Source organism: Brassica napus, chromosome C3, assembly GCF_020379485.1.
Source record: "Brassica napus cultivar Da-Ae chromosome C3, Da-Ae, whole genome shotgun sequence".
Lineage (NCBI taxonomy): Eukaryota > Viridiplantae > Streptophyta > Magnoliopsida > Brassicales > Brassicaceae > Brassica > Brassica napus.
Window position 1 is genome coordinate 19,742,679 of NC_063446.1, and position 27,951 is coordinate 19,770,629.

The following is a 27,951-nucleotide window of genomic DNA, read 5'->3' on the forward strand; positions in this document are numbered from 1 at the left end:
ATTTCGACATAGAAAAAAAAACATCATTTTTCATTTATAATCAACTATTTTAGTATTTTAAATCTTCTTTTTTGTTAAATGGATGCCAATAATAATCCTTTTAACACTCAAAACTCTTCTAATTTTCCCTTAAATTTCCAAAACCCCAACAATTATCAATTTCAGAACCAAACTTCCAACCAACCCCAAAATTTGCCAAATTATGGTTTCTCACCAAATTTCTTCATGCCATCATCTGTCCCGAATTATCCTCCAAATTATGGATCAATGATGCAATATTTTTCTCAAACACCTCATGTTTCTTCTACTCCAACGGGTGAGGAAAATGTTCTGAGAGCAGATGAATTTCCCGAATTTTCTACCCAAATAGCTCTTGGTAGCATGACCGGTGTTAGTGAACCCATTCCAGATGCAAATTCAGATGATTCAGGTCAAGCACGCCGTAGAAGCCCTAAGTGGACGACCGATCAAAATTTGGTCCTACTTAGTGGATGGATTAAATATAGAACATACAGCATTGTTGGCAGAAACCAGAAAAGCGAAGCATACTGGAGTAAAATTTCTGAGTATTGTAATGAGCATTGCTCATTTGATCCTCCCCGTGATGGAGCTTCATGCCGAAATCATTTCAACTGTATGAATAAAAAGTTGAGAAAATGGAGTGGCGCTTACGATAATGCTAGGCGTATGCAACAAAGTGGATGGTCAGAGAATGATGTATTGGCAAAAGGGCACGAATTATATTCAAGTGGTAAGAATGAACAATTCAATTTAATGTCGGAGTGGCTTGCTGTTCGTGATCAACCGCGCTATGGTAGTCAAGTAGGAGGAAATACTGGCTCGACAAGTAGTGGATCTAAAAGATCCCGAGAGAGTGATGCAAGTGATTCAAACTCCGTAGGATCAAACTCAGTAGGATCAAGTGCCCGTCCAATGGGGAGAGAGGCAGCAAAAAAAAGGCAAAAAGAAAAGCAAAGGCGCAACTTTGGAAACAGTCAGCGAAGAGTGGAATGAATATAAACAATTCAAAGAGCAAGAATTGGAACGATTGGACAAAATAGCCAAGACACAAGAAGAGGCTAATCGATTGATGAAAGAAAAGACTCAAACCAAAAAAATGAAGATGTTCATGAAGCTAAGTGAAAAAGAACATCTCGATGACAAGAACAAACAACTGTTAGAGAAGTTGAGCAACGATCTATTTGAAAATTAGTTGATGTTAAGTTTAAATTTGTATCTGCTTAATGTCTGTTTGTTTTTTTTCTTTTAATTAATCTGTTTTTTTTTCTTTTAATAATGTGTGTTTGTTTTTTTTTTCTTTAATAATGTATGTTTGTTTTTTTCTTCAATAATGTGCATTTGTATTTTTCGTCTTTAATAATGTTTGTCCACTTTCACTTTTATAATTTTGTTTGTATGCAATCCGTGACTTTCTGATTTTGTAAGAGAATCCTATCGTTATCTATTATTTATGTCAATTTAATATTTACTTGGAGTCCACAATTTTCATCCACTCAGTTTTTTATAAATGGAAACTCATTTTCTCATAGAAGTACCAATAACACAAATTTTATCTTACAAAAAATATCAATGGATCCATCAGAGTTTCCATTTGATATTGAAGTGTACAAAAAACAGTGTGAGCTTGAAGAGAGGTATATCGTACACCGGTTTAGAGAGCGCCAAAAAAAACCCGAGGAAGACCATGCATCTCGTAGCAAGAGAAAATACTTCAAGAGAGATCATGTAGCAGCGAATCAAAGGCTGATTGATGACTACTTTGCCGATCAACCTACATATGATGAGCAAATGTTTCGTTGGCGATTCCGGATGCGAAAACATGTTTTTCTTCGTATTGTTGGAGACCTATCAAGCAGTGACAACTATTTCACCCAACGAGTTGACGCAGCAAATAAGGAAGGTATTTCTCCATTAGCAAAATGTACTACTGCCATGCGAATGTTAGCGTATGGTGTTGCTGCCGATGCGATTGACGAATATATCAAAATAGGAGCTACTACAGCATTGGAGTGCTTGCGTCGATTTTGTAAAGGAATCATACGGTTGTACGAGCAAGAGTATCTCAGAGCTCCAACTCAAGATGACTTGCAAAAAATTTTGCATGTCAGTGAGATGAGGGGGTTTCCAGGGATGATCGGGAGTATCGATTGCATGCATTGGGAATGGAAAAACTATCCAACAGCATGGGAAGGTCAATTTACTCGTGGAGATAAGGGAACCACCACAGTTATACTTGAAGCAGTTGCATCTCATGATCTATGGATTTGGCATGCATTTTTTGGATGTCCGGGAACATTAAACGATATAAATGTTCTAGATCGTTCGCCGGTGTTTGATGATGTTGAACAAGCTAATACTCCAAGAGTTAATTTTTTTGTAAACCAACGTCCATATGATATGGCATACTATCTAGCTGTTGGTATATATCCTTCTTATCCAACTTTCGTCAAATCAATCAGACTTCCTCAAAGTGAACCAGACAAGTTATTTGCAAAATATCAAGAAGGATATCGGAAGGACATCGAGCGTGCATTTGGAGTGTTACAGGCTCGATTTAAAATCATTCGTGAACCAGCTCGCATGTGGGAGATATCAGATCTCGCTATCATCATGCGGTCATGTATCATATTGCATAATATGATTGTTGAGGATGAACGAGATACATATGCTCAGAATTGGACTGATTATGATCAATCAGAGGCAAGTGGTTCGAGTACACCACAACCATTTTCTACAGAGGTGCTACCAGCATATGCAAATCATGTGCGTGCTAGATCTGAATTATGTGATTCTAATATACATCATGAATTGCAATCAGATCTAATCAAACACATATGGGCAAAATTTGGAATGCTTCATGGTTAAAATAATTTAAATTTTATGTGTGTTTGAAAAGTTTTATTGTTTGCGCTTTAAGAGTTTATTGTACTAATTAAGTTATCTATTTTTATTTTGTGTGTGTTGTATCATGTATGTTTAAAATTTCTTAATAATATGTGTTTGTATCGTGTGTATTTAAAGTTTCTTAATTTTAATTGTTTTAATAATATTAATTTTTGTATTTTTGAAAATAAAATTAGGTAAATATCTAACTTAGAGATGAATATATTCTTAATTTTAATTATTTTATTATTTATTTTGTATGATTTAAAAGACAGCTAAATATAATAATTTAAAATAAATATTACTAAAGGTTATGTTATTTTAGTTTTAAATTAATTATTAATATGTAATTATTATATTGTAAGAAAAATAAAATAATCTGAATAAAAAGTTGTGGGGTAGGGTGTTGATAATTTTAAAACAAACCATTGTAGATGTTTAAAATGAAGTGGGTGTTAAATAAATGAGGTGGAAGAAAGAGAAGATGATGTGAAATGTTAAAAGGGGAAAATAAGGGTGTTGAAAGTGAAGAGGGTGTTGAAACCATTGTACATGGTCTTAATGGAAAGAAACTATCCGACTGGTGACCATTTCGAAAATAAGAGGAACGAATACGAAAAGAACGTAAAGGAATAAAATTGCAGGAACGAAAATGAATGGTTGTTCCATTTCAAATTTGACAAAGAATAAAGAATGGTGGGAAATGAGAAGGAAAAATTATTCCTTATGAATGGTGATTTCTTTTAGGAACATTATGAAATGCATTATTCCTTGTCGTTACTTGGTCACCATTCATACTCATATGATATACAATGGGCATTTACAACATGTTTTTATATGTGCATTTTTGACTTTTTGTTCTTTCAAATTTCAAGCATGGAGCATTTTTTTCTAGGTTACTCGGGTAACACATGTCTAAGTGCCTACCATTCCATACATTGTCGGCGAGGATGGCGTTAACGGCGTCTGTAGGATGAAACTGGTCCCACCATAGATATCCCGCGGCGTCGGAGCAAGCCATCTCAGGCGAGATGCACGGAAGCTATCCCTTGTACGGTTGTACCTCCCTAGCCCACAACAAGCCTCCGTCGTCTCTTTAAAACCTGACCACAAACACGCACACGACTAAGATTAAACTACATTTTGAGAAGCCTCTTTCACATTTAGAGAGTTCCAACATGATCAGCAAGCTCCATATAGGCTACGGATACTCCGTTCTATATATATGGAAGCTTCTCAAGTGGATTATAATGATATTTTGTTAGCAATCAAAGTTTTTTTCTGAATTAAGAATTGAGATGGAAGTGTTGTCTTTGTTGCTTACCATAGAGTTGGTGGTTCTTGAGGCTATCCATAGCGGTTTCAAACACGTCATACGCCTCGAAGCTCATGGTTAAGCTGATCGACAGTGTATCTATCTAATGACGAAGTTGGACTCAATGATCATGCTGTTCACATCTTCTGCTCACTCTCAATTATGGCTTATGTATTTCTGCAAGTAGTACGGTGCACATTCAATGGGTGGCAACCCCATCACCACCATCCTTCTCACTTTAACATTGTACAAGGTCTGTGAAACAAACATAATACTTGTCTTATTCGTGGTGATCAAATGATGATATAATACTCAATGATGAAGAAAACATATATAGCTCAGTGATATTTAGGGGCATCAATAGGCAGCCTAAAGAGCTTTCAGATAGCATTCAGAGATCCAAAATAGAACAAGGGTTTAGGTTTGGTCTTTATATATAGGCGACTTGTTGTGTAATAATCAGTATAAAAGCATTCATTTTTTATGCACTTGGAATCATACTTGTTTATCCCTGTGTACTACTACTACCACCAAGAGCAGATATATAAAAACATAGAAATGAGCTCTAACCTTGAGCTCCTGTTTCATATTAAAAGCCAAGAACTGATTAAAAAGCCAGGGAGAGTAGAGAGTCTGGAGATATTTCTTAAAATGGATGTAATCATCATTCACTCCAATGGATAAATAGAAAACCGATTTCAGAGACCAGACGATTCGAAGCTTCCTCCCCAACGCTCAGTCTCATCTGCTGGAACGTATCAACAAACTGCTCAACCTAGCTACATACTGCTCCTCCTCAGATGGTACTCAGAAAAACGAACTAAAACAAGAGTCGTACCAGTTCAGATCCACTAGACAAGATGATACCAGCACCAGCTGATGCAAAGTGATGATCGGTGTGATCGTCATTCTCTAACGAGAGAGAGAGAGAGAGAGAGCGGGAAAACGCGAGTGGCTTTGCAAGCTTTACAGAGGTCCAAAATGTTATAAATCAGCTTACAAAGTTGACAAACTGAACCGGCTAAACCGGAACGAAAAGTTTAAATTCCGGTTAGAAAGATCAAGTTTTGGTTTAACATACATTCCGGTTAGAAATATCAAGTTTTGGTCTCTCAAATATCTGATCATCTCTCTCCACCATTGGTGGTGAATCTCATGAGCTTCTTTAAAATTCCATCAAGTTTTTTTTCAATCTGTTTCAATACAATGATTACAGAGTGAAAAGAACGAAGAGAAGTGGTTCTCTCGTCCTCTCTAAGTAGTCTCCTCTTGCAAATGCAAAACATTCACCAACACAGGATGAGCATCTTCTGCAACTTCAGAGAAATCAATGAAGATGTTTTTTTTAACTAGACTTCAGTTTCTAAGCTTTGGTTCGGTAACTACCAGCATTCCTTGTTATCATCAAAGCTTTAGGCGCTTCTATAGCGTTAATTGGATTAACCTGGGATTAATAATTGAACTTAGTTAACGATTTTGATGTGCCAATCAAAGCTTACAAATACTACAAGGGGAAATCTTTCATTTCATGTGATTACATTTCTGTGCAAGCTTAAGAGATGAGAGGGCAAAATGATCAATGTCCATATCCCGCCCTGACCAAAAGAACACACCAATTACAACCAAAGATTCAATATTTCCTCTTCTGCTAGACTCCAAGAAGAGAAAGATTCATAAATGAATGTTGTACACTTCAAACATTGAATCCAAACCAATCTGCATTAATAGTAACGCCATTGTTCTGCGGATCACATAAATCAGTTGGGGAATCTTGTGGCTCTTCTTCCCCATTGCTGCTGCTGCTGGTACTGCAGTCCAACACCATTGTTGCCTACATTGCTTCCCTTTTCTATAAACCTTCTCATTCTCATCCTCTCTTCTTTCATGTTTGCAAACCGAGAGTCCAGCGTCTGAGGCCCTTGCCTCTGCCCTCCTCCTCCATTTGCTTGCTTTTGCTCTATCTTCTCCCATTGCTGCTGCTGCAGCATTATGTTTGCAGATCAAGATCAATTCATTATTTTGATATGGATATGCCAATAAGTCATCATAATGCTCATATAATAACACACACAAGATACACATATTGGATCTGTTCACTACTCATGCATGGTTGGTTGGTCGTTTCCACGCTTACTGAACACCACACAAAGGTGATCTAAGATATAGATATAAAGAATTAACCTTTGAGACAAACCCTCTTGGTGCAGATCCATACTGAGCTGGTGGAGTAAGGAACCTGCACAAAAGAAAAACGGCTGAATAACTGGAAAAGCTTTGCAGGGGGATCAATCAACAGATCAACCTTCTGATACCGTGTTCTTGGTAACAGATTATTAACAGATGAGCAAAGTCTTTGGTCAATGAGCCTGAACCCCTTCAGTTACCTCAAATCTAATAAGTACCACCAACACACTAATCTCTGACTACGCCTCCAATCCAAATACCCCCTTAGACTCAACTGCATGATTTTGAATAGCTATTTTGAACACCATCTATCACCCAGCAAGGAGTTACGAAACATAAGAACACAAACCCGTGCAACATTCCCATAGAAACACCCGATGGTAAGGAGCTTATAAGCCTCTCACCTCAGACACAAGCATAGAGGGAGCCCATGTTATTAAGCAAACGATCAGAGAATTATCAAGCAGTCTAGACCTTGATTGATTCGTATTAGCCATCCTTCCAGCGTTATAAGGTCTACCACGGATTGGAGCACCAGAAGCAACATTACGAGCAACAGCTGTTGTAACAGGAAAGTGGTTTCCTTGGAAATTAGACCTTCTCTTTGCAAAAGCACCCTGAAAATTACGATATAAAGTCAGAACATAAACACAAAGCAAATGACAAGACAAAGAAGCTAATGACAACAACAAATTGAAACAACAATACTAAGTACTAACCTGTCTAACATCAGACCGTGAGTCCATATAAAGCTGAGCTTTTACCGTACTGTTTTTGGCCGCACCATTAAACTTCTCCTTTTTATTCTGCGGCCTCAAAAACAACAATCAGTGGTTCAATAAAGAGACATCACCATTGGTATTGAGAAGCTTAAGACTGCTTACGGATGCTCTCAGTTTCTTGCCTTTATTGACATTGGTGTTGCTCTTTGACATCTTGATAATAGCATCTACACGAATGACACATGCATCTTTGTATGATGAGCTTACAAAGAAAAATTAAAGATAAAAAAAAAACACACACACACCTAAAGACATGTCCATTTTCTTCTCGGTGAGAGCAACGGTCTCCGTAGTAATAGGATTTTCAGTCGCCATCTGCAAAAACAGAGCATCGGAGATGGAACACAAATTAAACCAAACGAGAAAAGAAACCCAAGTTTTCCCAATCAAATTGACGGATTCACGAACCAATTGACTTGTGAGTTGAGAAATCGTTACCGATTTAAGGGAAATGCTCTTCTTTTTTTTTTATCCGACGACGAGTGAAACCAGAGATTACTGAGTCAACTTGTTAGTACCTTTTAGGCAGAAACAGTAGATCTATTTGAACCGGTTATTGTTACGATGCCTAAAGGTTTCTGTCTCTGTATACGTGTCAAATTATCATTGGATAAAAGATCTATAGGCCATATCAAGATGATTATATATATTTTCCGTTTTCAGTCAAAGTAATCTATACTATATTGTGAATCCTTTCACACGTTTATCAAATTTCCTAATCTGAAAACAAAATATGCGACGTTTTAAAATCTTTCATCTCTCATGGATCATCTAAAAAAAACTTTATAACTTCGAATATATAATTTTTTGCTTTATAAAAAAAATTCAAAAATTCAAAACTTCAAATTTAGAATTTTGAAAAATAAAATTCCATATTTAAAGTTTTACTACTCAACTTCAAATCTGAAATTATCTTTTTATTTACATTTTGGTCCTTACAATTAGTTTCCGTTCTTTTCTTTTTTCCGAACTTGTGTTTTCCGTATCTCTTATGGTTCACTTGTCCAATCTCTGTGTACTTTTACTCAAATCTTGGTTTCAGTTTTTTTGTGGGTTCTCTGAAATTCTGGTTTTGAGAATAATAATGGCTTTTGATGAAAATACCTGCAGCCCAGTTCTTTAAACACGGACAGTATTTGATTCTCAATTCATGTTTATTGAAAAAAAGATAGCAGGACCCGAGAATTCAGATTTAGTTAATGAATCAAACACTAATTGAAATCATTGTTATAATTGTTATAGAACAATATAATATTTAAGAATGAAATAGATGAATATGTGCAAGTGAAATTTTATCCATTTTTAGTTCAATAAATCTTCTGCTGTTGTTTCGGAATCAACTAAGATATATTTATATATATATATACAGTATATATATGTGGATATATGGTATACACCTAGCAAAGAGGGTAAAGAGTCAAGCATCATATGTTGTTTGCATAGAAATCAAAATTGGGCATCTGGCTAAATTCGTGTAACTTTCCACTTTGTTGTAACAAAAAAGAGATGAGGAGATTTATTGTAACTATCCTATTTCGCAATAAGGTGAGTTGAATGAATGAGATGAGGTGACTACTTTTTGTGAATGAGTTATTTGATCCGAAATAACTGCTTCTCATTTAATTTTAGTAAATACTCTATGGCTTTCTCAACCTATTTATTTCTCTGTACAGCATTGTCTCCGCGCAAGCGCAGAGTTGTAGACAGAATTTTTGTTTCATCTCAATATTTGCTAGGGTTATTGTAGTTGTGAATTTTGCGTTTTGAGTTGTTTTTCAAGTTTTTTTATTGTTATAGGGTTAGAGTTGTGATGATGAATTGTGTATGCATTGTTCTTCACTTATGAAGTACTAAACTGTGTTAGTAATGTGATTGATATAGTTCGTGGTGCTGTTTGCTGTGTCACTGAAACTTATTGTTTGTTTGTCTTTTTAATTTGTTTATTGTACTATTAAGAGTACATAAATTATATTAAAGTTGTTGATAGTACCTTTTGTTTCTGGATATTTTTTCACCAGTTTAGTTGTGTAAGTTTTGTGTATTAAGTAATAATTTTTATTATCCTTATTATGTTTGTTATATGTTTCTTTTTTATTTTTAAACTTGTTGCTCTTAACGAACCTTTAAAACAAATACATGAAGACTTGTAGAAATAACTATAAACAGTTCTGAGTATTTGAGACTTAATGGGTTTTAAACGAATTTATGTATTTCTCATAAGAAGACAATAATATTGACATGTTGACATTGGGCATGTAAGTTGTTTTTATAAGACAAGAGGAGTGAGCAGGTGGAGGTGTTGTTGCCGCCTTTGTGTCTGTCGGGATTTTATCTTGTATATTCTGGTTTGGTTGTGTTTGTTTCTCTTTTATTTGATGGGTAATATGTAAACAAAAATCATTGTTAGCTGTATTTATCAGAGTTCGTAATTTACTATGCCTTTTTGGTTAGGTAATTTCACTGATCTTGGTTGTCGTCTTCGTCTTCTTCTTTGCGAAAGTAAGTTTGTAAATTGTTAAATAGTTGGTCGTGTAGTTTGTATTTGTTTAGCTGACTCGATGTATGTGTCGTTGAGTTTTAGTTGAGGTGATTGATTTGGTATATTTGTTTTGAAGTTTATTTCTAAGATTAGACAAAAAACAGAGGTGATCATTAATGATTTGTCTTTTTTGGAATTCTAGTTTTTGGTGTTTTGATTGTTTGGGATGTTGTGGTTTCTTTTAAGCTGTAAAATAAAGGTTTGTGTAAAATTAGTTTGATAAGTAAGGGAGATAAATAGACGACCACATATTTTGGGTAGGAAATACTTTTGATTATGATGTTAGCACAATATAGATAATAATATAAAGGGAATTGTATGTTGATTGTTTCTTACGGATCAATGAGGAGACGGATAACGACTCGGGTTGTTTCTTTGGTAAAGTCAGAACCCTGAACATAACGGATTTGCCTAACCACATCTGTGAGTTTAAATATCAGTTATGATATCGAAACATAATATAAACCCAGATGCAATATGATAATATACCTGGGAGTTCTAGGTTTGTGTTCTCAATCACTTGAAAATTGTCGAACAATCTAATTATGACTGGAGATTGATCTTAGGAGCATCCGTGATGACTTCATCAATAATAGTTGGTGAGATGAAACAAATGAGGAATGAATGATCAGTTATCTTGTACATGCTTGAGCACCTATCAACCTCAAAAAGATCGACTTACACAATGGAACCGGCTTTCAAAGATGGCATGTAATGATTAGCACGTCCGGCGGGAATAAACCCATGAATCACATAATCTGTAAATAATATTATTCAACAAAGAATCAAGAAATCAATTAAAAACAATCTATATTATTTTTCTTCCCTGGGCTCGGCCTACAGAGAAAACCGAAGAAGCAAGGGTTTCCGACCTTCATAAATATATATTAGTTTTGGCCATCAATGTACAAAGTATCCTTTAGTTTAGTGGTATAAATGTTGGTGTTTATATCTCAATAACCCGGGTTCGAGCCATAGACTTGACACTTTTTCACACTTTTTAAAAGTGGGACCCACAAAATGCTGACGTGGCACGCTGAGGAGAGAGCAATATAATATAGATTCTATATTTACTCAATTTATTTGGCTTATAAAAATTATTTCAAAAATTCTCTACATAAACATAAATGAATCCAAATATTTGAAGATTCTACAGACTATACATATTTAAAAGATTTTAATGATTAGGGAGGAACTATGTTAGCTTCGGTGCTTTCTTTCTTCTGGAATTACATTCTATATTTATGATTTTTAAATATTTTCTTATTTATCGTTGTAATCTTTAAATTTTTTATATCTTATAAATATTTTAAATTTGTTTTTATAATTCAAGTTTTATACATAAAATTAAATAAAATTTAAAAAAAGATTTTTAATATATTAAAACTAGAATTAGATAAAAAAACAGAAACGCATAATTTTTAAAAAAAAAAAAAATACATATAGACATAATAATTACATAAATTTAAATATTACAACAAAACTAATTTTTTGGTACGGAGAGTGGTTTCATCACCAACATTGCCATTTTTATTTGTTTTTAGTAGAATGTAAAAGCGTTACAAATCACTAAATCATATCAATATAAGTCTGAAAAACATTCTGCAAACTCGCTTAAAAGCGTTGGCAGAAACCGTTTGTATAGACTTTAGGTTATTTCATAAACGCATTTTAGAAGCGTTCGGGGAAATGAATCGTTTTGGTAACATTCTAAAATAAAAACAAGAAATGTTTCGTGGAAGTGCTGAAAGCAAATCGCAAACCCGTTTTAATAAAAACGAAAGCCGATTTTATAAATCCTCAAAGAAAGCATTTATAAAACGGTAATAAATCAATCCGATTAAAACTTTTGATACAAAAGTGATTAAGAATTGGGATTGTAGGAAGCCATAAATCGAATTGACATAAACGTAAATACAAAACACGATGCTAAAGAAACCGATGATTCGAGGAAAGACTAAATGGAAACGTTTTTGAAAAACAGACCGTGGAGTCAAGATAAATTTATTTCCTTAACTCTTAATATTTGTTCGTAAGTGCAATGGTTTCTGTATGAATAAGAATCCCAGGATAAAACTACGATAGAATATCACGCGGCACTCGTGAATATCCCCTACGAACTATAGAACTACGAAACACTCTCTAAAGAAACTTACGCTTGGAGGTTTTGTTGGTTTTTCTCTTGATGTAAAAGTTATCGAATGAATAAGGAGGATACGAGATTTTAAAGAGGAGAAGACGAGCCATTTTCCGTAACTGCTGCAGCACGTGCGCACTTTTGCGGAAATCTAGCGAAGATCTCGGAGGTTAGGCGTTATGAAAATTACTCAGCAAAATATTTTCTCGTTTAAACAATTCAATAAAAAGAGAAAAAGCATATCTTTTTGACGAATTACATGTTGTTTAGAAAAAAAATGCATGTTGTTTTTTACTAAGGAAATATGAAAAAACATTGAGTTTAACTTGGTTCAAAAAAAATTTATTCACCAATTTCTAACGTCCACGCTCAGACGGCAGCGTCCGGTGGAGAGTCCTCTCTTCTTCCGAGCAGATAAAATCATTTTGCAGATAATAATGAGATATATTAAAAAAAATTAAATTGGCCTTTTATAAAAATGGGGATTTATTTGGCCTGAATGGAATTTGAGATTTATTTGGCAATTTTCCCAAATCTAGTATAACGAGTTCTTTTAAATCCATTTTTTTTGTCGACTCCACTATTATTATTAATAAACATTTGTAAGTTTCTTTTGAGGAAAAAAATTGAAACATTTTGTTAGTTGATGAGAGAATTCGCATGAAAACCAAATGAATAGAAAATTCACAGTATATATACCACTGACAAAGAAAAACTTTTTGTTGGTCCAATAATAGACAATAGACTTTACGAGAAGGAAACCTCTCTCGAGAGAAAATCTCTCAAGAGAGGAGAGAGAAAAACTCTCGAGAGAGGAAAAGGTGACCAGTCATCACCGAGGTCGCTCAGCAATTATAAACAACGGTTTCACTTTGTCAACTTACATATGTAACCGTTACAACACACATCATGTGATCAAAACTTTGGTTTTTACAATAAACTGGACTGGCCGATCAATTTAGTAATGCAATTGTGAATCTCGTTCGGTGTGATTATAGCACATAAGTTTAAATATATATGTCTGTGAATATAGCACAAAAAGTTTACCAACGAACACAGAAGAAACCAACTCTGGATTTTTTCGGTGGATCATTCAGTACCCCTGCTTTTTCATGTAGAAAATCATGTATTTATCCTTAAACTAAGGATTGTTGTCCCCATTTCTTTTCACTTTCAGTTAATTTGAGATATTTGAAACATCTTATATATTAAAACAAAAGTCACAACTTTGATTCATGTGTGATTTTTTTAAAAATGAACCTAATGGATCTATTCCTAAAAAGTCATGTTACAGTTAATCTCTAATCTTATCATTTAAATTTTGGACTTACTAGAAATTTTTATTAGGCTATCAATAATTGGATTTAAACAATAGATGATCCACTGGATTAATAGATAGTATAAATTAAATAAATATAATTTAATGTTGTAATAATATACCTCCATATGTTAAATATTTAAATATTTGGCGATGTTAACTTTTAAAATTATAAAAAAAAAATTTAAATAACAAAAATCATATTATCTAACAATGATTAATCTTTACTACTTTAAACCAATGAAAACAAATTTTAAACTATATAGTTTATTTTAAAAATTAAACAAAAACTAAATGTTTAATTATTTACTCGATTATATAAATCTATGAAGCGAGAAGTTTAATTTTTTAAAAACTTTCTAAATTTGTGAAATGTTACAATATCTTTGAATATGACAATAAAACAATATTTTACTAAACTTTATATATATAGTTACGATTTTAATAATAAAATAATAATCCGAAAATATATATATAGAAGAAGATACAAATACATGTAAAAGTTTGAAACAATCTATTCAATGAAAAAATATACCGTAAACTTATTATGTTTTAAAAATTGATTGGAACATATATATTATAATATATACCAATTTAGAATTGAAAACAAAATATTTATATAAAAATAAGTAAAAACAAAAATCTGCACGGTTGCACGGATCGAGATCTAGTAACATATTACATATGCATGCAAGTTATGAAACAGACGTGTGTCGTTAACTCATAATATGTGTCCGTTAGTGGACGGACCTCCCTTTGCAAGAAAAATGATGTTCTTTTTTTTTAGAAAGAAATGTTTTTTTTTTTGACAAAAGAAAGAAATGTTTTTTTTTGTTTAACCTGGTGGTATCCCGGGTATATGAAAGGGCCCAGACTAATCCCCAAGGGAAGGTGCAGCCCACGGATAGACCTTCTCTCCGGGTATGCAAATAGGCCCTAAAGCATGGATCCATATCCGTGTGGGGTGTCCAGAGATTTCATGAGGTAGTTCCCTCCGACAGGGTTCGAACTCGCAACCTGGGTGCAGGAAGGAGTCCGTCCTTACCATTGGGCCATGATGTTCCGGACAAAAGAAAGAAATGTTCTTGTTTTGTTTTTTTTTTCCTTACAACATTTGGATCTTTTCTTTATCAGCTACGAAAAAAATCATCTGTCAAAAAAAAAATCTGCCTAATGTATTAAAATTAAAGTATTATATGGAATTAGCTGTGATATCACATGATATATTACGGGTTTCGTCATTAAAGTTTTATAATATCTTTAAAATTTCATTAACAATAATATTTTCATGTTAATATAGTCACAAAACAGAACATATTTGAACTTTTTAAAATTAAATACCTACAAAATACTCATACATTTTCAAGATTATTATCAATAATATTTTTTATTTTAAATATAAATGACCGATAAGTATATATTAATTATTATTAAGGTTTTATTAGAATAGCAAATAAATAGTCAAAAACTAAAAAAATGTGAGATAAGATAAATAAACAAATAAAAATAATTTAAATAAAGCATATACACAAATTTAAATATAAATTATAATCTAAAAATAATTATTTTTTGAAAAATGTAGATCAAAATTAAATTAACATTTTAAAAAAAATGTTTGACGCTGCCAGGGTTTGATGGCTTATTGGGAGCACGAAATGTAAGGGCATCCCTCTCACCTCTTCATTCGGAGATGGAGGCATTGATTTGGGCGATGGAATGTATGCGAAATTTAAGGCAGTTTCAGGTTACGTTTGCAACGGATTGTTCTCAACTGGTGAAGATGCCAGAGGAATGGCCAGCATTTGAAAGCTACCTGGAAGATATCAAGACTTTGCGACAAAGTTTTGTCAACTCAGAAATTGTTCATGTTCCTAGGACGGAGAACAAAAGGGCGGATAGCTTGGCACGGAGTGCTCGGCAACAACTGTCTTTCGTCGTGCACATGGATGTAGTTTTACCACCTTGGTTTACAGAGTCTACATGAGTCTGTAAATGTTTGCTGTCAAAAAAAAAAAAAAAAAAAAAAAAAAATGTTTGACGCATTTGAACTATTCTACAAAGTTAAAAAAAAAATCGACAAATAAAAATATTGTGGAGTACTAATTACCACCTATGTTTTTTAGTATATAACATATTAAGAAAATACATGTTTTTTTTTGCAAAATGATAGACATCATTTACAAGATAAAAATGTTCCAGAAGTCATTCAATGCAATACCTAAAAGTTTAACCAAAATATCGGTATACTCAAAATTTTAGAATCCTTTTATATAGAGAACGATACTTGTATATGTCTTTAAAAATTCTTACGTACGGATCAGTTTAAATTCTCCTCTCGAATGTTTCTTCAGTTCAATAAGAAAATTATAAATTACTGGGTTACAAAAAAATTACAACAAAAGAGTTATAGTAAACTACAACAAAAGAGTTATAGGAACTGATATCCCAAGATATTAAAATAGTCAGCTACTTACAAACACTTTGGTCGACCAAGTTGTCTACATTACGTTTTATATATTAGTCTTTTATTAACTTAATTTAAGTCTTTTTTTTACTAAATTTTAAGTCATTTTCTTGTTCCATAAATAAACTTATTTTGATAGATGTGGCAGTCCAACGTCTTCCACTTTCTTTCTATCCTTTTAATAATAATAGCATATAAAAGACATGACAAGAAATGTATGTAAATATATCACATAAGCATAGGTTACGTATTTAATATACTTTTTGATATGTATATAATATACTTTTGCCCACCTCAAAGATGGGTTAGTCGTCGAACCCTTCAAGTAGAGTCGTCGTCATGGAAAAAGATATTACTCTGCCCATTCTAGCAGGAGATTGCGTCTCTGGCGATAGGAAGCGAGTAAGAATGGCTGATCCAGAATCTACCGTCGGCGGAGAGGGCAGACCTGTTAAATTACCCAAAACCAAAGACAACGGTAATGATTCCACGATGAAACTCACTAGTTTTCTATTTTTCTTTTTAAATTCCATATGTTTCGAATATCAAGAGAGTAGTTGAGTGATCATTTAATTTAGCACAAAACTATCGTTACTAAAAAAAAAAATTATATATTGAGATAAGGATTAAAATAACTCTTTAGAAGGGAGAGATATTATATCATGTGTCATTTTTAGAGCAGTTTGTAAGCAATCAAGGTAATGTTTTTTTTGGTTAATACTTAATAGCCTTTTTTACTGAACGAATAATTAAAACTAGCAATCTATATACTTTTTAAACGTGAAAATTATTGTGTTTTACTACAAAAAAAAACTAATCCGTATAAAAAAGCAAATCTGGTGAATGTACTTGTTAGAATTTAAAACAAGTGTAGAATCTATCTGGTGTAGCCATGACCAGAGACATAGAAGAGGAGCTGAGTGAGACTGATGAGGATGAGCCAAGTGATGAGACTGCCGTAAGAGAGAGATGTGAAGCTGAGGATACTGAAGAGAACCAGAACCAGAGTGAGACATCATGTGAGCCAACCAGTGTGTGGAGTGGACCAACTACTAGATCAAGGCTGAGAGAACAAGAGGAGAGGCTCCAGGAGATAGCCAAAATCGTGGGTCTTGGATCAAGACAAGGAGATCAAGATAAACCAGCCTGTTGGTTTAATTTAATTACTTTGTAAGGGCTTTGGTTATTGGGCTTTCATTTAATTTAAACCAAAGACAATTAGGATTTTAAATAAACCAATTTCGTGGGTTTAGGATTAGAATTAGAATTAGAATTAGAATTAAACCATCTTGGTTTACTTCTAGGGTTTTCTGTCGATTTCTTTAAGACATGAGGGAGGCAGCTTTGCTTTCTCAACTTTTGAATCTAAGAATTATTCAGTCAACTTCGTTGTCTTGTCTCTAGCTTTCTCTGTTCAGCTCAAGAACATTGATCTCACTTAAAGGAAGGAATTCCTGTGAATCCCATCTTAGACAATACAAGGTGATCTTGTGTCTTTGAGTAGCAAACCATCTCTGTCGCCAATCCACAGGCTCAGGGAGACGACCACAGTTCAAAGGAGAGCTAGTAGCCTCTTAGAACACCCCTATCCGTTCCCCTTCAAGTGATCCAGGAGCAGAAGCCATACCCAGGCTGCACCAAGTGGTATCAGAGCCACTTGAAGGTTAGGGTCTGCGATTTTTGACTACTCAGATCATTCATTCCATCAAACACTTCTCTTATCTTTCTATCTGTTGTAAGCCAGCTGAGCCAACCCTGCAAATCAAAAAAAAAAGAAAAGAAAAGAGATCTCTGATCCAAATCAAAAAAAAAAGAAGAGAAAAGCTGAAGAGTAATCCAGCTAGCTGAAGAGAAATCCAGCTCAGGGTGGTAAAGTCAGCTGGTGCCTAAATCTCTTAATACTTTCTTTCTGATTCATTGGGGTTTAGTTCTAGATCTTAAGTGTAGAACCTTGTTTTTCAACTGAACTTGTGGGAAGAGCTGAGACTTGGCGACTTGAAAACTTGAGTGAGAGAGAGATACTTTTGTTCTTGGCTTTGTGTTTTCTCTAACTATTTCAGGAACAATGAGTGAAGAGAGACGAGATGGAAAGCAACCAGAGGGTTCAGGAGAACCGGCTGTCCAGCAAATCAACCTCAACCAAGTTCAATTTGAGGCTATGATGGCTGAGATAACCAGAAGAATGCAAAATACTTACAACCTTGCTCAACAAGCTAATGAAAACTTACCTGGTGTTAATGCAGGGCAAGAGAGGGACGCGGTTGCTGCTGGAGCTCAGAGAGCACGCATTGGACCTATAAGAGGGCCACGAGTGGAGATTGGGGGTCGTGGGGTTTTGGAGAACATTATCAAGAAGATTCAACTGATGACAGTGATGATGGATCTCAGGCTAGTCAGCGTGGTAGAAACTACAACCGCAGGCGACCAGCTACTGATAACCTAGGCAATCTCAAGCTTAGAATCCCTCCATTCCATGGGAAGAATGATCCTGATGCTTACTTAGAGTGGGAGAAGAAGATTGAACTGGTTTTCAATTGCCAGCAGCTCACTGAGGAGAGAAAAGTGAGACTAGCAGCTACTGAATTCTGTGGATATGCTATTAGCTGGTGGGATCAGATTGCTACTACCAGGAGACGCAATGGAGAGCCTCAAGTAGCTTCCTGGTTTGAGATGAAAACTGTGATGAAGAAGAGATTTGTTCCTAATCACTATGGAAGAGATCTACACCAGAAGTTGAGAAGGCTTTCTCAAGGGTCTAAGAGTGTAGAGGACTATCACCAGGAGATGGAAACACTCATGTTAAAAGCTGATTTAGAAGAAGGTGTAGAAGCTACTATGGCAAGATTCCAAGGAGGTCTTAACAGAGATATACAAGATAGGTTGGAGCTACAAGAATATGAGGACATGGATGAACTGCTACATAAAGCTATCTTGATTGAGCAGCAGAACAAGAGGAAGAGCTCTACCCGGTCTTCATACACTCCTACTTCAAAACCGGCCTACTCCAGGGAAGATAAGCCAGGGGATAAGTCCAAGGACGGTTCTTCTTCAGTAGAGACCAAGAGAGATGACAAGGGTAAAGGAGTAGCCACATCTACTAAGACCAGGAACATTAAGTGTTACAAGTGTCATGGCTTTGGCCACTATGCTAATGAGTGCACCAACAAGAAGGTGATGACTATCTTAGCCAACGGGGAGGTGATATCTGAAGAGGAGGACGCCGGCCAAGAGTCAGATGAGGAAGGCGTGGAGTACCCTGTCCGTGGAGAGCTACTAGTCACCAGGAGACTTCTCAATGCTCAACCTAAAGCCAAAGAAGATGAGCAAAGGGAAAACTTGTTCCACACCAGATGCTTGGTTCAAGAAAAGGTTTGCAGCTTGATCATTGATGGAGGAAGCTGTACTAATGTAGCAAGTGCTGAGTTGGTGGAGAAGTTGGGTCTTCAAGTGTTCAAGCATCCTAAACCATATCTCTTGCAATGGATCAATGACGAGGGTGGATTACAGATCACCAAGCAAGTGAAGGTCTTGCTATCAGTGGGAAAGTACCAGGATGAGATCACTTGTGATGTAGCACCCCTTGAAGCTAGCCACATCCTTCTGGGACGTCCATGGCAGTATGATAAGAGATCAGTACATGATGGCTTTACCAACAGATACACTTTTATCCATAAGGAGAAACAAGTTACCCTGGCGCCAATGACCCCTCAGGAGGTACACCAGGATCAGATGCATCTCAAAAAGAAGAGAGGAGAGTCCAAGGCCGCCAGCAAGTCCTTGCTTCTTGAAGAGACCAGCCAGGTAAGTAAACTCAACCTCTTTGCTACTGCTAAAGATATCAAAACTGCTATGATTGAACAATCAAATTTGATACTAGTGGTTTATAAAGAATTGTTGAGCTCTACTACTAACCCTGCTCCTGAGATTCCAGAGGAGATTGAGTGCCTTTTGCAGGAGTATAGAGATGTGTTCCCAGAGGACAATCCAATAGGTCTGCCGCCTATTAGGGGAATAGAGCACCAGATTGATTTTGTACCAGGAGCTACTTTGCCAAACCGTCCAGCATACAGGACCAACCCTGTGGAGACCAAGGAGCTTCAGAAACAAGTCAATGAGCTAATGGAGAAGGGACATATCAGGGAGAGTATGAGTCCTTGTGCTGTACCTGTCCTCTTGGTACCAAAAAAAGATGGGAGCTGGAGGATGTGTGTGGACTGCAGAGCCATCAACAACATAACAGTTAAGTACAGGCATCCTATTCCTCGCTTAGATGATATGTTAGATGAGTTACATGGTTCATGTGTCTTTTCTAAAATTGATTTAAAGAGTGGTTACCACCAGATTAGAATGAAAGAAGGAGATGAGTGGAAAACTGCTTTTAAAACTAAGCTAGGATTGTATGAATGGCTTGTGATGCCTTTTGGGCTTACTAATGCACCTAGTACTTTCATGAGATTAATGAATCATGTCTTGAGAGCTTTGATAGGACGATTTGTAGTTGTTTACTTTGATGATATCCTGATTTACAGCAAGACTATGAAAGAACATGTTAACCACTTGAAACAAGTTCTAGATGTGCTTAGAAAAGAAAATCTGTATGCTAACTATAAGAAGTGTTCTTTTGGCACAGATAACCTTGTCTTTTTAGGTTTTGTTGTGACCTCACAGGGCATACAGGTTGATGAGGAAAAAGTGAAAGCTATCAGGGAGTGGCCGACTCCTAAATCTATTGGAGAGGTCAGAAGTTTTCATGGACTTGCTGGCTTCTACAGGAGGTTTGTGAGAGATTTCAGTACGGTTGCAGCACCACTGACTGAAGTGATCAAAAAGAGTGTAGGTTTCACTTGGGGACCAACCCAAGAAGAGGCCTTTCAAATGCTAAAAGAGAAGTTAACAAGTGCTCCTTTACTTGCACTTCCTGACTTTTCTAAAACTTTTGAAATTGAATGTGATGCATCTGGTATTGGAATTGGAGCTGTGTTGATGCAGGATAAGAAACCCATAGCTTACTTCAGTGAGAAACTAGGAGGCGCCACCTTGAACTATCCTACCTATGACAAGGAGCTGTATGCCTTGGTGAGAGCTTTACAAGTGTGGCAACATTACTTGTGGCCTAAGGAGTTTGTGATCCATACAGATCATGAATCCCTTAAACATCTCAAAGGGCAACAGAAGCTGAACAAGAGACATGCCAGGTGGGTGGAGTTCATTGAGACCTTTCCTTATGTCATCCACTACAAGAAAGGTAAGGAGAATGTAGTGGCTGATGCACTCTCCAGAAGGTATACTCTTTTATCTTCAATGGAAACTAAACTCTTAGGATTTGAACATATCAAATCTTGCTATGCTAATGATCCTGAGTTTAAAGATGTGTTTAGAGAATCTGAGAAACATGCTAGTGGAAAATTCTACCAAGTAAAGGGATTTCTTTTCTATGATAACCGCCTGTGTGTTCCTAGTGGTTCTTTGAGAGAATTGTATGTTAGGGAAGCTCACGCAGGAGGGCTGATGGGACACTTTGGAGTCGCCAAAACACTCTCCACCTTGCAAGAGCACTTCTACTGGCCGAGTATGAAGAAAGAAGTGGAGCGTGTGTGCTCAAGGTGTGTCGTGTGCAAACAAGCCAAGTCTAAGGTCCAACCAACAGGTTTGTATACACCTCTCCCTATTCCTATTGCACCATGGATTGATATCTCTATGGACTTTGTCTTAGGATTGCCTAGAACTAGGAAAGGAAGAGATAGTATCTTTGTGGTTGTTGATAGATTTTCTAAGATGGCTCACTTCATACCTTGTCATAAAACTGATGATGCATCTTTGGTAGCTGATCTATTCTTTAGAGAAGTTGTTAGATTGCATGGTATGCCTAGGACTATAGTTTCTGATAGAGATACTAAGTTCCTTAGCTACTTCTGGAAAACTCTGTGGGGAAAGTTGGGAACTAAGCTATTGTTTTCAACTACTTGTCATCCCCAAACTGATGGTCAAACTGAATCAGTCAATAGGACATTGTCTACTCTTTTGCGTGCCATCATTAAGAGTAACATTAGGACATGGGAGGATTGTTTACCACATGTAGAGTTTGCATATAACAGAGCAGTGCATTCAGCTACTAAACTCTCACCTTTTCAAGTTGTTTACGGTTTTAACCCATTGTCTCCTCTTGATTTATTTGCTCTACCTTTAAAAGAACAAACTAACCTTGATGGCAAGCAAAAGGCCGAGTTTGTTTTGTCTTTGCATGAACAGGTCAGGAAGAACATTGAGGAGAGGACCAAGATGTATGAGAGACAGAAGAACAAGGGGCGCAAGGAGCTAGTACTTGAACCGGGTGATCTTGTGTGGATTCACATGAGAAAAGAGAGGTTTCCGGTGGAGAGGAAATCAAAGTTGCTACCAAGGAAAGATGGACCCTTCAAAGTGCTAAAGAGAATCAACAACAATGCCTACCAGATCGATCTTGAAGGGAAATACACAGTCAGTTCTACTTTCAATGTTTCTGACTTGGATCCTTTTATTGCAGATGATTCGGATTTGAGGTCAAATCCTTTTAAAGGAGGAGGGGATGGTGTAGCCATGACCAGAGACATAGAAGAGGAGCTGAGTGAGACTGATGAGGATGAGCCAAGTGATGAGACTGCCGTAAGAGAGAGATGTGAAGCTGAGGATACTGAAGAGAACCAGAACCAGAGTGAGACATCATGTGAGCCAACCAGTGTGTGGAGTGGACCAACTACTAGATCAAGGCTGAGAGAACAAGAGGAGAGGCTCCAGGAGATAGCCAAAATCGTGGGTCTTGGATCAAGACAAGGAGATCAAGATAAACCAGCCTGTTGGTTTAATTTAATTACTTTGTAAGGGCTTTGGTTATTGGGCTTTCATTTAATTTAAACCAAAGACAATTAGGATTTTAAATAAACCAATTTCGTGGGTTTAGGATTAGAATTAGAATTAGAATTAGAATTAAACCATCTTGGTTTACTTCTAGGGTTTTCTGTCGATTTCTTTAAGACATGAGGGAGGCAGCTTTGCTTTCTCAACTTTTGAATCTAAGAATTATTCAGTCAACTTCGTTGTCTTGTCTCTAGCTTTCTCTGTTCAGCTCAAGAACATTGATCTCACTTAAAGGAAGGAATTCCTGTGAATCCCATCTTAGACAATACAAGGTGATCTTGTGTCTTTGAGTAGCAAACCATCTCTGTCGCCAATCCACAGGCTCAGGGAGACGACCACAGTTCAAAGGAGAGCTAGTAGCCTCTTAGAACACCCCTATCCGTTCCCCTTCAAGTGATTCAGGAGCAGAAGCCATACCCAGGCTGCACCACTATCTGAATTTGTGTATTTTGTTGACAAAAAAAAAATTAATGCGTTTGAAACTAAACATTCCGGTGAGTTTATGAATGTGATAACGTGTTCGTCTGTTTGAACTTCGGTGACTGAGACACTTTTAAATAGCGTTGAAAGGCCTGGGCATCCGGGTCTTCGGATCGGCTTCGGGTCGGGTATCGTCGGGTCCGGATCTTTCGGATCCTAGCAATTTAGACCCATATAGGTACCTATAACTTTTCGGGTCGGTTCCAAGTCGGATCTTGTCGGGTCCGGGTCGGTTCGGATCTATAATTTCAATACCCGTAAAATACCAAAAAATTTCGGGTATATTTCGGATCCGGGTCGGTTCGGATATTTAGGACCCGAAATAGACCCGAAGTACCCGAACTGGACCCGAAAACTCTAAAAATACCCGAAAAACCGCAAAAATACCCAAAAAATTATCCAAAATCAGATCTGAAAACCCAAAAAATACCCGAATTTCACCCGAATACCCAAATTATATTTTCTAAAAATCTAAAATTTCACCAAAAACCTACAATTATACCCGAAAATCCAAACCCGAAACTTTTAAAAAAATCCGAAATACCAAAAATATACCCAATCACCCAAATATACCTAGTATATACAATTATTTGCGGGTACTTCGGGTACCCGAACGGGTCTCGGGTAGGACCCGGACCCGAACCGAGACCCGCGGATCCAAAAAAAAAGACCCAATAGGTACTTAGCATGGACCCGGACCCGGACCCGAACCTGTATTTTCGGGTCGGTTCCGGTTCGGGTCTTCGGGTCCGGGTAAAATGCCCAGGCCTATAGCGTTCATTCAAATTTTTATTTCAAAATAAAATTTATTTACTTAATTGTTTTTAAATTTTTTCTTAAAATAAAACATACCAAAATTATGCTAACAGTTCTTACGTTGATGACTAATACATTTTTTCCTCTATATATATCTTAGGAGATGTAGTAGGGTCGACATCGGAGGCAACCCAGGTCCCTGTCGATTCAATAATGGCTGACGTGGCGACTAACGATCTAGACGGAAAATCAAACGCCGGCCACGGGTAGTCTCAGTCATGGGACGGCAGAGAGCTATGACGACCGCCGTTTCCACTGTCGTCGACGAGATCCCTTCTTATGATATTTTTGGAATTTTCGATGGTCTTAGGCTTGCTAAATTATTAGAGGAGAGGCTGTGTCGGCTCGTGAAGGAGGAGGTAACGGCATGCCACGGCCGTGGAGTTGCGGCAGACTGGAGTAAAGTGACGAGATCATGTTTTTCGGAAGCGGTGGGGACTGTGAGGTCTACTGCAGCGAAAGCGGTGGTTACTATTGTCGGAAAAGAGGAGGTAATTGTGCTTTGCAGTGGCGGCGCTAGGGCGGTTCTTTACTCTCAAGGCGGAATCTCTTTGCCTCTTTGCGACATCCACCGTCACCATGTAATAGCTTTGCCGCTCTGCCTTTTGATAATATTTTGATCCGTTCGGGTTTTTTCTTTCTATAATAAAATATTTTAGTTTATATTACAAAATTTATCGATAATTTAATGTAATTTAGTTTATATATGATATAGCTTTATAATACCTATTTTTATGTGGTTTATATATTATTATTATAAATTTTGTATTTTTGTAATAAAATTTATTTTGAAAGCATTATTACGTATACTTTACATATTTTTTCTAAACTTAAACTTTATATGGAAGCAAATTAAATTGGATCTATATAGTAGAGAAAAGAAAATTTGAGATACTGTTAAAACAACAAAAAATGTTTTTTTAACTATAATACACTGTACTTCAAAATAATTTTGTAGTAAAGATGAGAATAATTTCATTAAAATAATTTCAAGTAAAGATGAGAAATTACTTGAAATACAATAAGTTAGATAAAAATTTTCTTTTTTTAATATAAAATAGAAATGAATCTTTCTAACAAATTTTTCTTTTTAAAATCTTTGTAAAATGTATTTTTTGAAAATTAATCAGTTTAAATTGTTATTATCATTAAAATTTAACTAATATATTTTCTATAATTTTAATTTTGTTATAATTATTTATTGATGGAATAATATATTTTTGAAATTATGCAGATATAATAATATTTTGATGAAACAAAAAGAGAATTAAATATGTTGTTAGGATTTTATTATAAAAATATAAAAAAATAATGTAACCAATTTTTTAGGAGACGGTCATTTAAAAAAAATATCACATGTAAAAAAAGTCATAACTTCTATTTTAATAGTATAGATAAAAAGAATGACTTTCGTAAAAGAACAGAAACGAAGAAGCAAATGTTAACTGATCCAACCGTTATATTATAGTACTAAGATATAACATTTTTTGTATCACTGAATAATACTAAAAAGTGCTTTGTTTTCCAATTATATAACGGAATATATTTTTTCTATAGAGTGATGTAGATCAAAAGCTGAAGATCCATAAGCGAACAATGATTGATGATTTCATAGTTCTTGCATGCGAAGGCCTATGGGATGTTGTCTCCGACGACGACACATATCGACTTGTCAAAAGTTGTCTTTACGGGGAATTACCAGACGGGTTAGAATTCTTACTAAATACTAGTATTAGTTGTATATTTTTCACAAAATTGTTTTGTCTCTGAAACGTATATGTATACGTAGATTTAGGATAATTATTATGTGACAGATGTAAAAGTGAATCAAGTTCTACAAAGGCTGCGGTAATCTTAGCAGAGCTTGCAATAGCTAGAGGAAGCAAAGAGAATATAAATGTCATCGTTATTGATTTGAGGAGTTCTACTGTATCTTAGCCTTCATTTTTAGTTGTGATGGTTCTCAGCTATTAATAGTTTTTATTTTCCTTTTCTTCATTAGCATTTTTCCATCTTACGTCTTGGTTTTAGAAACTTTTTTGGGTGTCATTGAGTTGTGTTTTGTTCGATTAGCTTTATTTTCTTTAATTCTTACTTGTATTTTTCTTTAAATAAATAATTTGCTTGAGAGTTTATTTTCCTCCCATAATGTATGTAATATTTTATTTTATTTTGTAACGGACACATAATGTATGTAATACAGAGTAAAAAGTAATGAATACATCATTATTATAAGAATTCAAATATTTGATGGGGAAAATATGATGTTAGTTGAAATATTGTAGTGGCCCGCATGCCGACCGATCCGCTCCTGCTGACTCGGACAACTTTAACAGACTTTCAAGAATTTAGAGTTAGGCCTGGCTGTGACCATGTAGCACCAGTTTTGTCTCCGATAAATTATTTTTTGTCTTATTATAACTTCCTAGTGATCGAATCAACATATATCATATAAGGTTTAGGATTAGAACGTAGTCCAACCACAATTGATTTAAGCCGTCCGACTAGTCTTATGAGGGAGCCAGCCCCAACAAAAAAGAATCTTGGTCAACTGATTTTTCAACATGACCCTCACACTAGACTGAAGGAACCTGATTCGACGTGCTTTGCAAAGACCATAGTGAATCGGCAACATAGACAGCTTCAACTCGTGCATATGGTTCCAAGCTGAAAGTAAAGCCTACAAACCATGACCAGACTTCGATACCCAATATAACACGAGACTTGAAAAGGACCAATCATAAAACTAAAGTCTAAAGAAAAACATATAAAAATTTGGACCAATTGGTTCAATCGGATGGGTCCATCGCATCATCCTACCCAGTCCCGTCTTAACCAATATAATGACCCTAGGCGAAACACGAAATATAGACCCTTTTAAAAATATCTTCTATATTTTTTCTTCATTTCATTTTTTTTAACTTGAACGAAAAGAAACTCTAAGACCTGAAATTAAAAAAAAGTATCAATTCTTTAAAAGATGAAAAAACAATCACATGAAACGTTTTTTTCTAGCTTTAGTTGATGCAAAATCATTGATAATTAATTCAAAATTCAGACTCTCCAAAATTTCTGCAACTGTTACAGGTGTTGTTAGTAAAATCCGGTAAGCAATATCAACATTTGGATAACAACCCATATCTTTTACCAACTCAAAAACCTGAATCGGTGTCATTGCTTCATTAGATAAACTCACCTGCAACATTCTTAACTCAGAGAAAAAATCATCCAAATCAACATCTGATAAATCATCATGAGAGAATGTTTTATAAAAATTGGTGCAGTTTTTTTTTAATTCAATAACATCAAGTGACTTAAGCTTCACCGAATTATATAAAAAACCAAAAACATTTTCAAATGTTCTCATTTGCTCAAATCTATCATTCAAAGAAGTAATTGCCATATCCACAACAACAAGAAAATAGTTGACTTTAAATTCATCTTCAGATGTTTGAATTACTTCTTCATGATTAGCTTCATCAAACTGCTTTTTTCTAAAACATCGACGTTTTTTGGGGAATATAGCATCAATATCCATCTCATGAGCAAGATCTTTAGCCATGTTAATACTAGAGCTAAATCCATCATTTCTATATTTCTAAAAATAAGACATCACACCTGCTACTTGTTTCATGGCATTATCAATACATATGGTTTTGTCTTGCAATTTCTTACTTACCATGTTAATAGCAAATAAAATGTCATGCCAAATGACAATACCAAGCAAAAACTCAAAATTCTCAAGTGCATCAACCAAACTTTCAGTTTCACTTTTCGAAATAGCATCATTGCACAAATCATATAGCTCTAGCAAAGCTGATCTTATTTGAGGAGCTTGATATCTTATAGCTTTTACATTTTTTATTCGACTCTCCCATCTAGTATTAGACAAACTTTTTACCGTGAAACATGAAATATGCTTAAGTAAAACATTCCATCTTTTTGTAGAGCTCGAAAATATAGTGTATATGCGTTGCACAATCCCAAAAAAAGAAACAGCTTTCACGCAAGAATGTGCCATGTCACTAACAACAAGATTCAAGCTACGACAAGCACATGGCATAAACAATGCTTTTGAATTAATTTCAAGCAATCGTTTTTAAACTCCTTGGTGTTTT

At 35.5% G+C, this 27,951-nt stretch overlaps 2 protein-coding genes and 2 pseudogenes across 11 annotated transcripts; 3 read left to right on the top strand and 1 right to left on the bottom strand.

The window, feature by feature from the left end:
• The first annotated feature begins 73 nt into the window (after positions 1 to 73).
• Positions 74 to 1,241, top strand: LOC106358952 (annotated as a pseudogene).
• Positions 1,242 to 1,569: 328 nt separating this feature from the next.
• LOC125583646 lies at positions 1,570 to 5,539 on the top strand. The gene has a single exon (XM_048750952.1). The coding sequence runs from the start codon at positions 1,591 to 1,593 to the stop codon at positions 2,884 to 2,886; it is 1,296 nt and encodes a 431-aa protein (XP_048606909.1). The 5' UTR covers positions 1,570 to 1,590; the 3' UTR covers positions 2,887 to 5,539.
• A 182-nt stretch (positions 5,540 to 5,721) lies between these two features.
• LOC106388544 lies at positions 5,722 to 7,840 on the bottom strand. Of its 10 annotated transcripts, none has more exons than XM_048750958.1 (8): positions 7,624 to 7,840; positions 7,431 to 7,500; positions 7,288 to 7,352; positions 7,123 to 7,209; positions 6,808 to 7,020; positions 6,604 to 6,677; positions 6,401 to 6,455; positions 5,722 to 6,195 (listed from the first exon to the last, which is right to left on the bottom strand). In XM_048750958.1, the coding sequence occupies exons 2-8, from the start codon at positions 7,498 to 7,500 to the stop codon at positions 5,977 to 5,979; spliced, it is 783 nt and encodes a 260-aa protein (XP_048606915.1). In that variant the 5' UTR covers positions 7,624 to 7,840; the 3' UTR covers positions 5,722 to 5,976. The 10 variants fall into 10 exon arrangements, with proteins under 10 accessions (XP_048606915.1, XP_048606913.1, XP_048606914.1 ...); XM_048750956.1 differs by having other exon boundaries at positions 5,722 to 6,201; positions 7,624 to 7,835; XM_048750957.1 differs by having other exon boundaries at positions 5,722 to 6,198; positions 7,624 to 7,819.
• An 8,065-nt stretch (positions 7,841 to 15,905) lies between these two features.
• On the top strand, positions 15,906 to 26,631 carry LOC106388547 (annotated as a pseudogene).
• The last annotated feature ends 1,320 nt before the right edge of the window (positions 26,632 to 27,951 follow it).

What these genes read in the sequence shown, in the direction of transcription:
- LOC125583646 (XM_048750952.1), top strand. Translation starts at nt 1,591, where the DNA reads ATGGATCCATCAGAGTTTCCATTTGATATTGAAGTGTACAAAAAACAG.
- LOC106388544 (XM_048750954.1), bottom strand. Translation starts at nt 7,500, where the DNA reads ATGGCGACTGAAAATCCTATTACTACGGAGACCGTTGCTCTCACCGAG. An exon ending in GCAAGAAACTGAGAGCATCC is followed by an intron (nt 7,210 to 7,287) that starts GTAAGCAGTCTT and finishes TTGAGGCCGCAG; the next exon opens with AATAAAAAGGAGAAGTTTAA. An exon ending in CAAGAGGGTTTGTCTCAAAG is followed by an intron (nt 6,202 to 6,400) that starts GTTAATTCTTTA and finishes AACATAATGCTG; the next exon opens with CAGCAGCAGCAATGGGAGAA.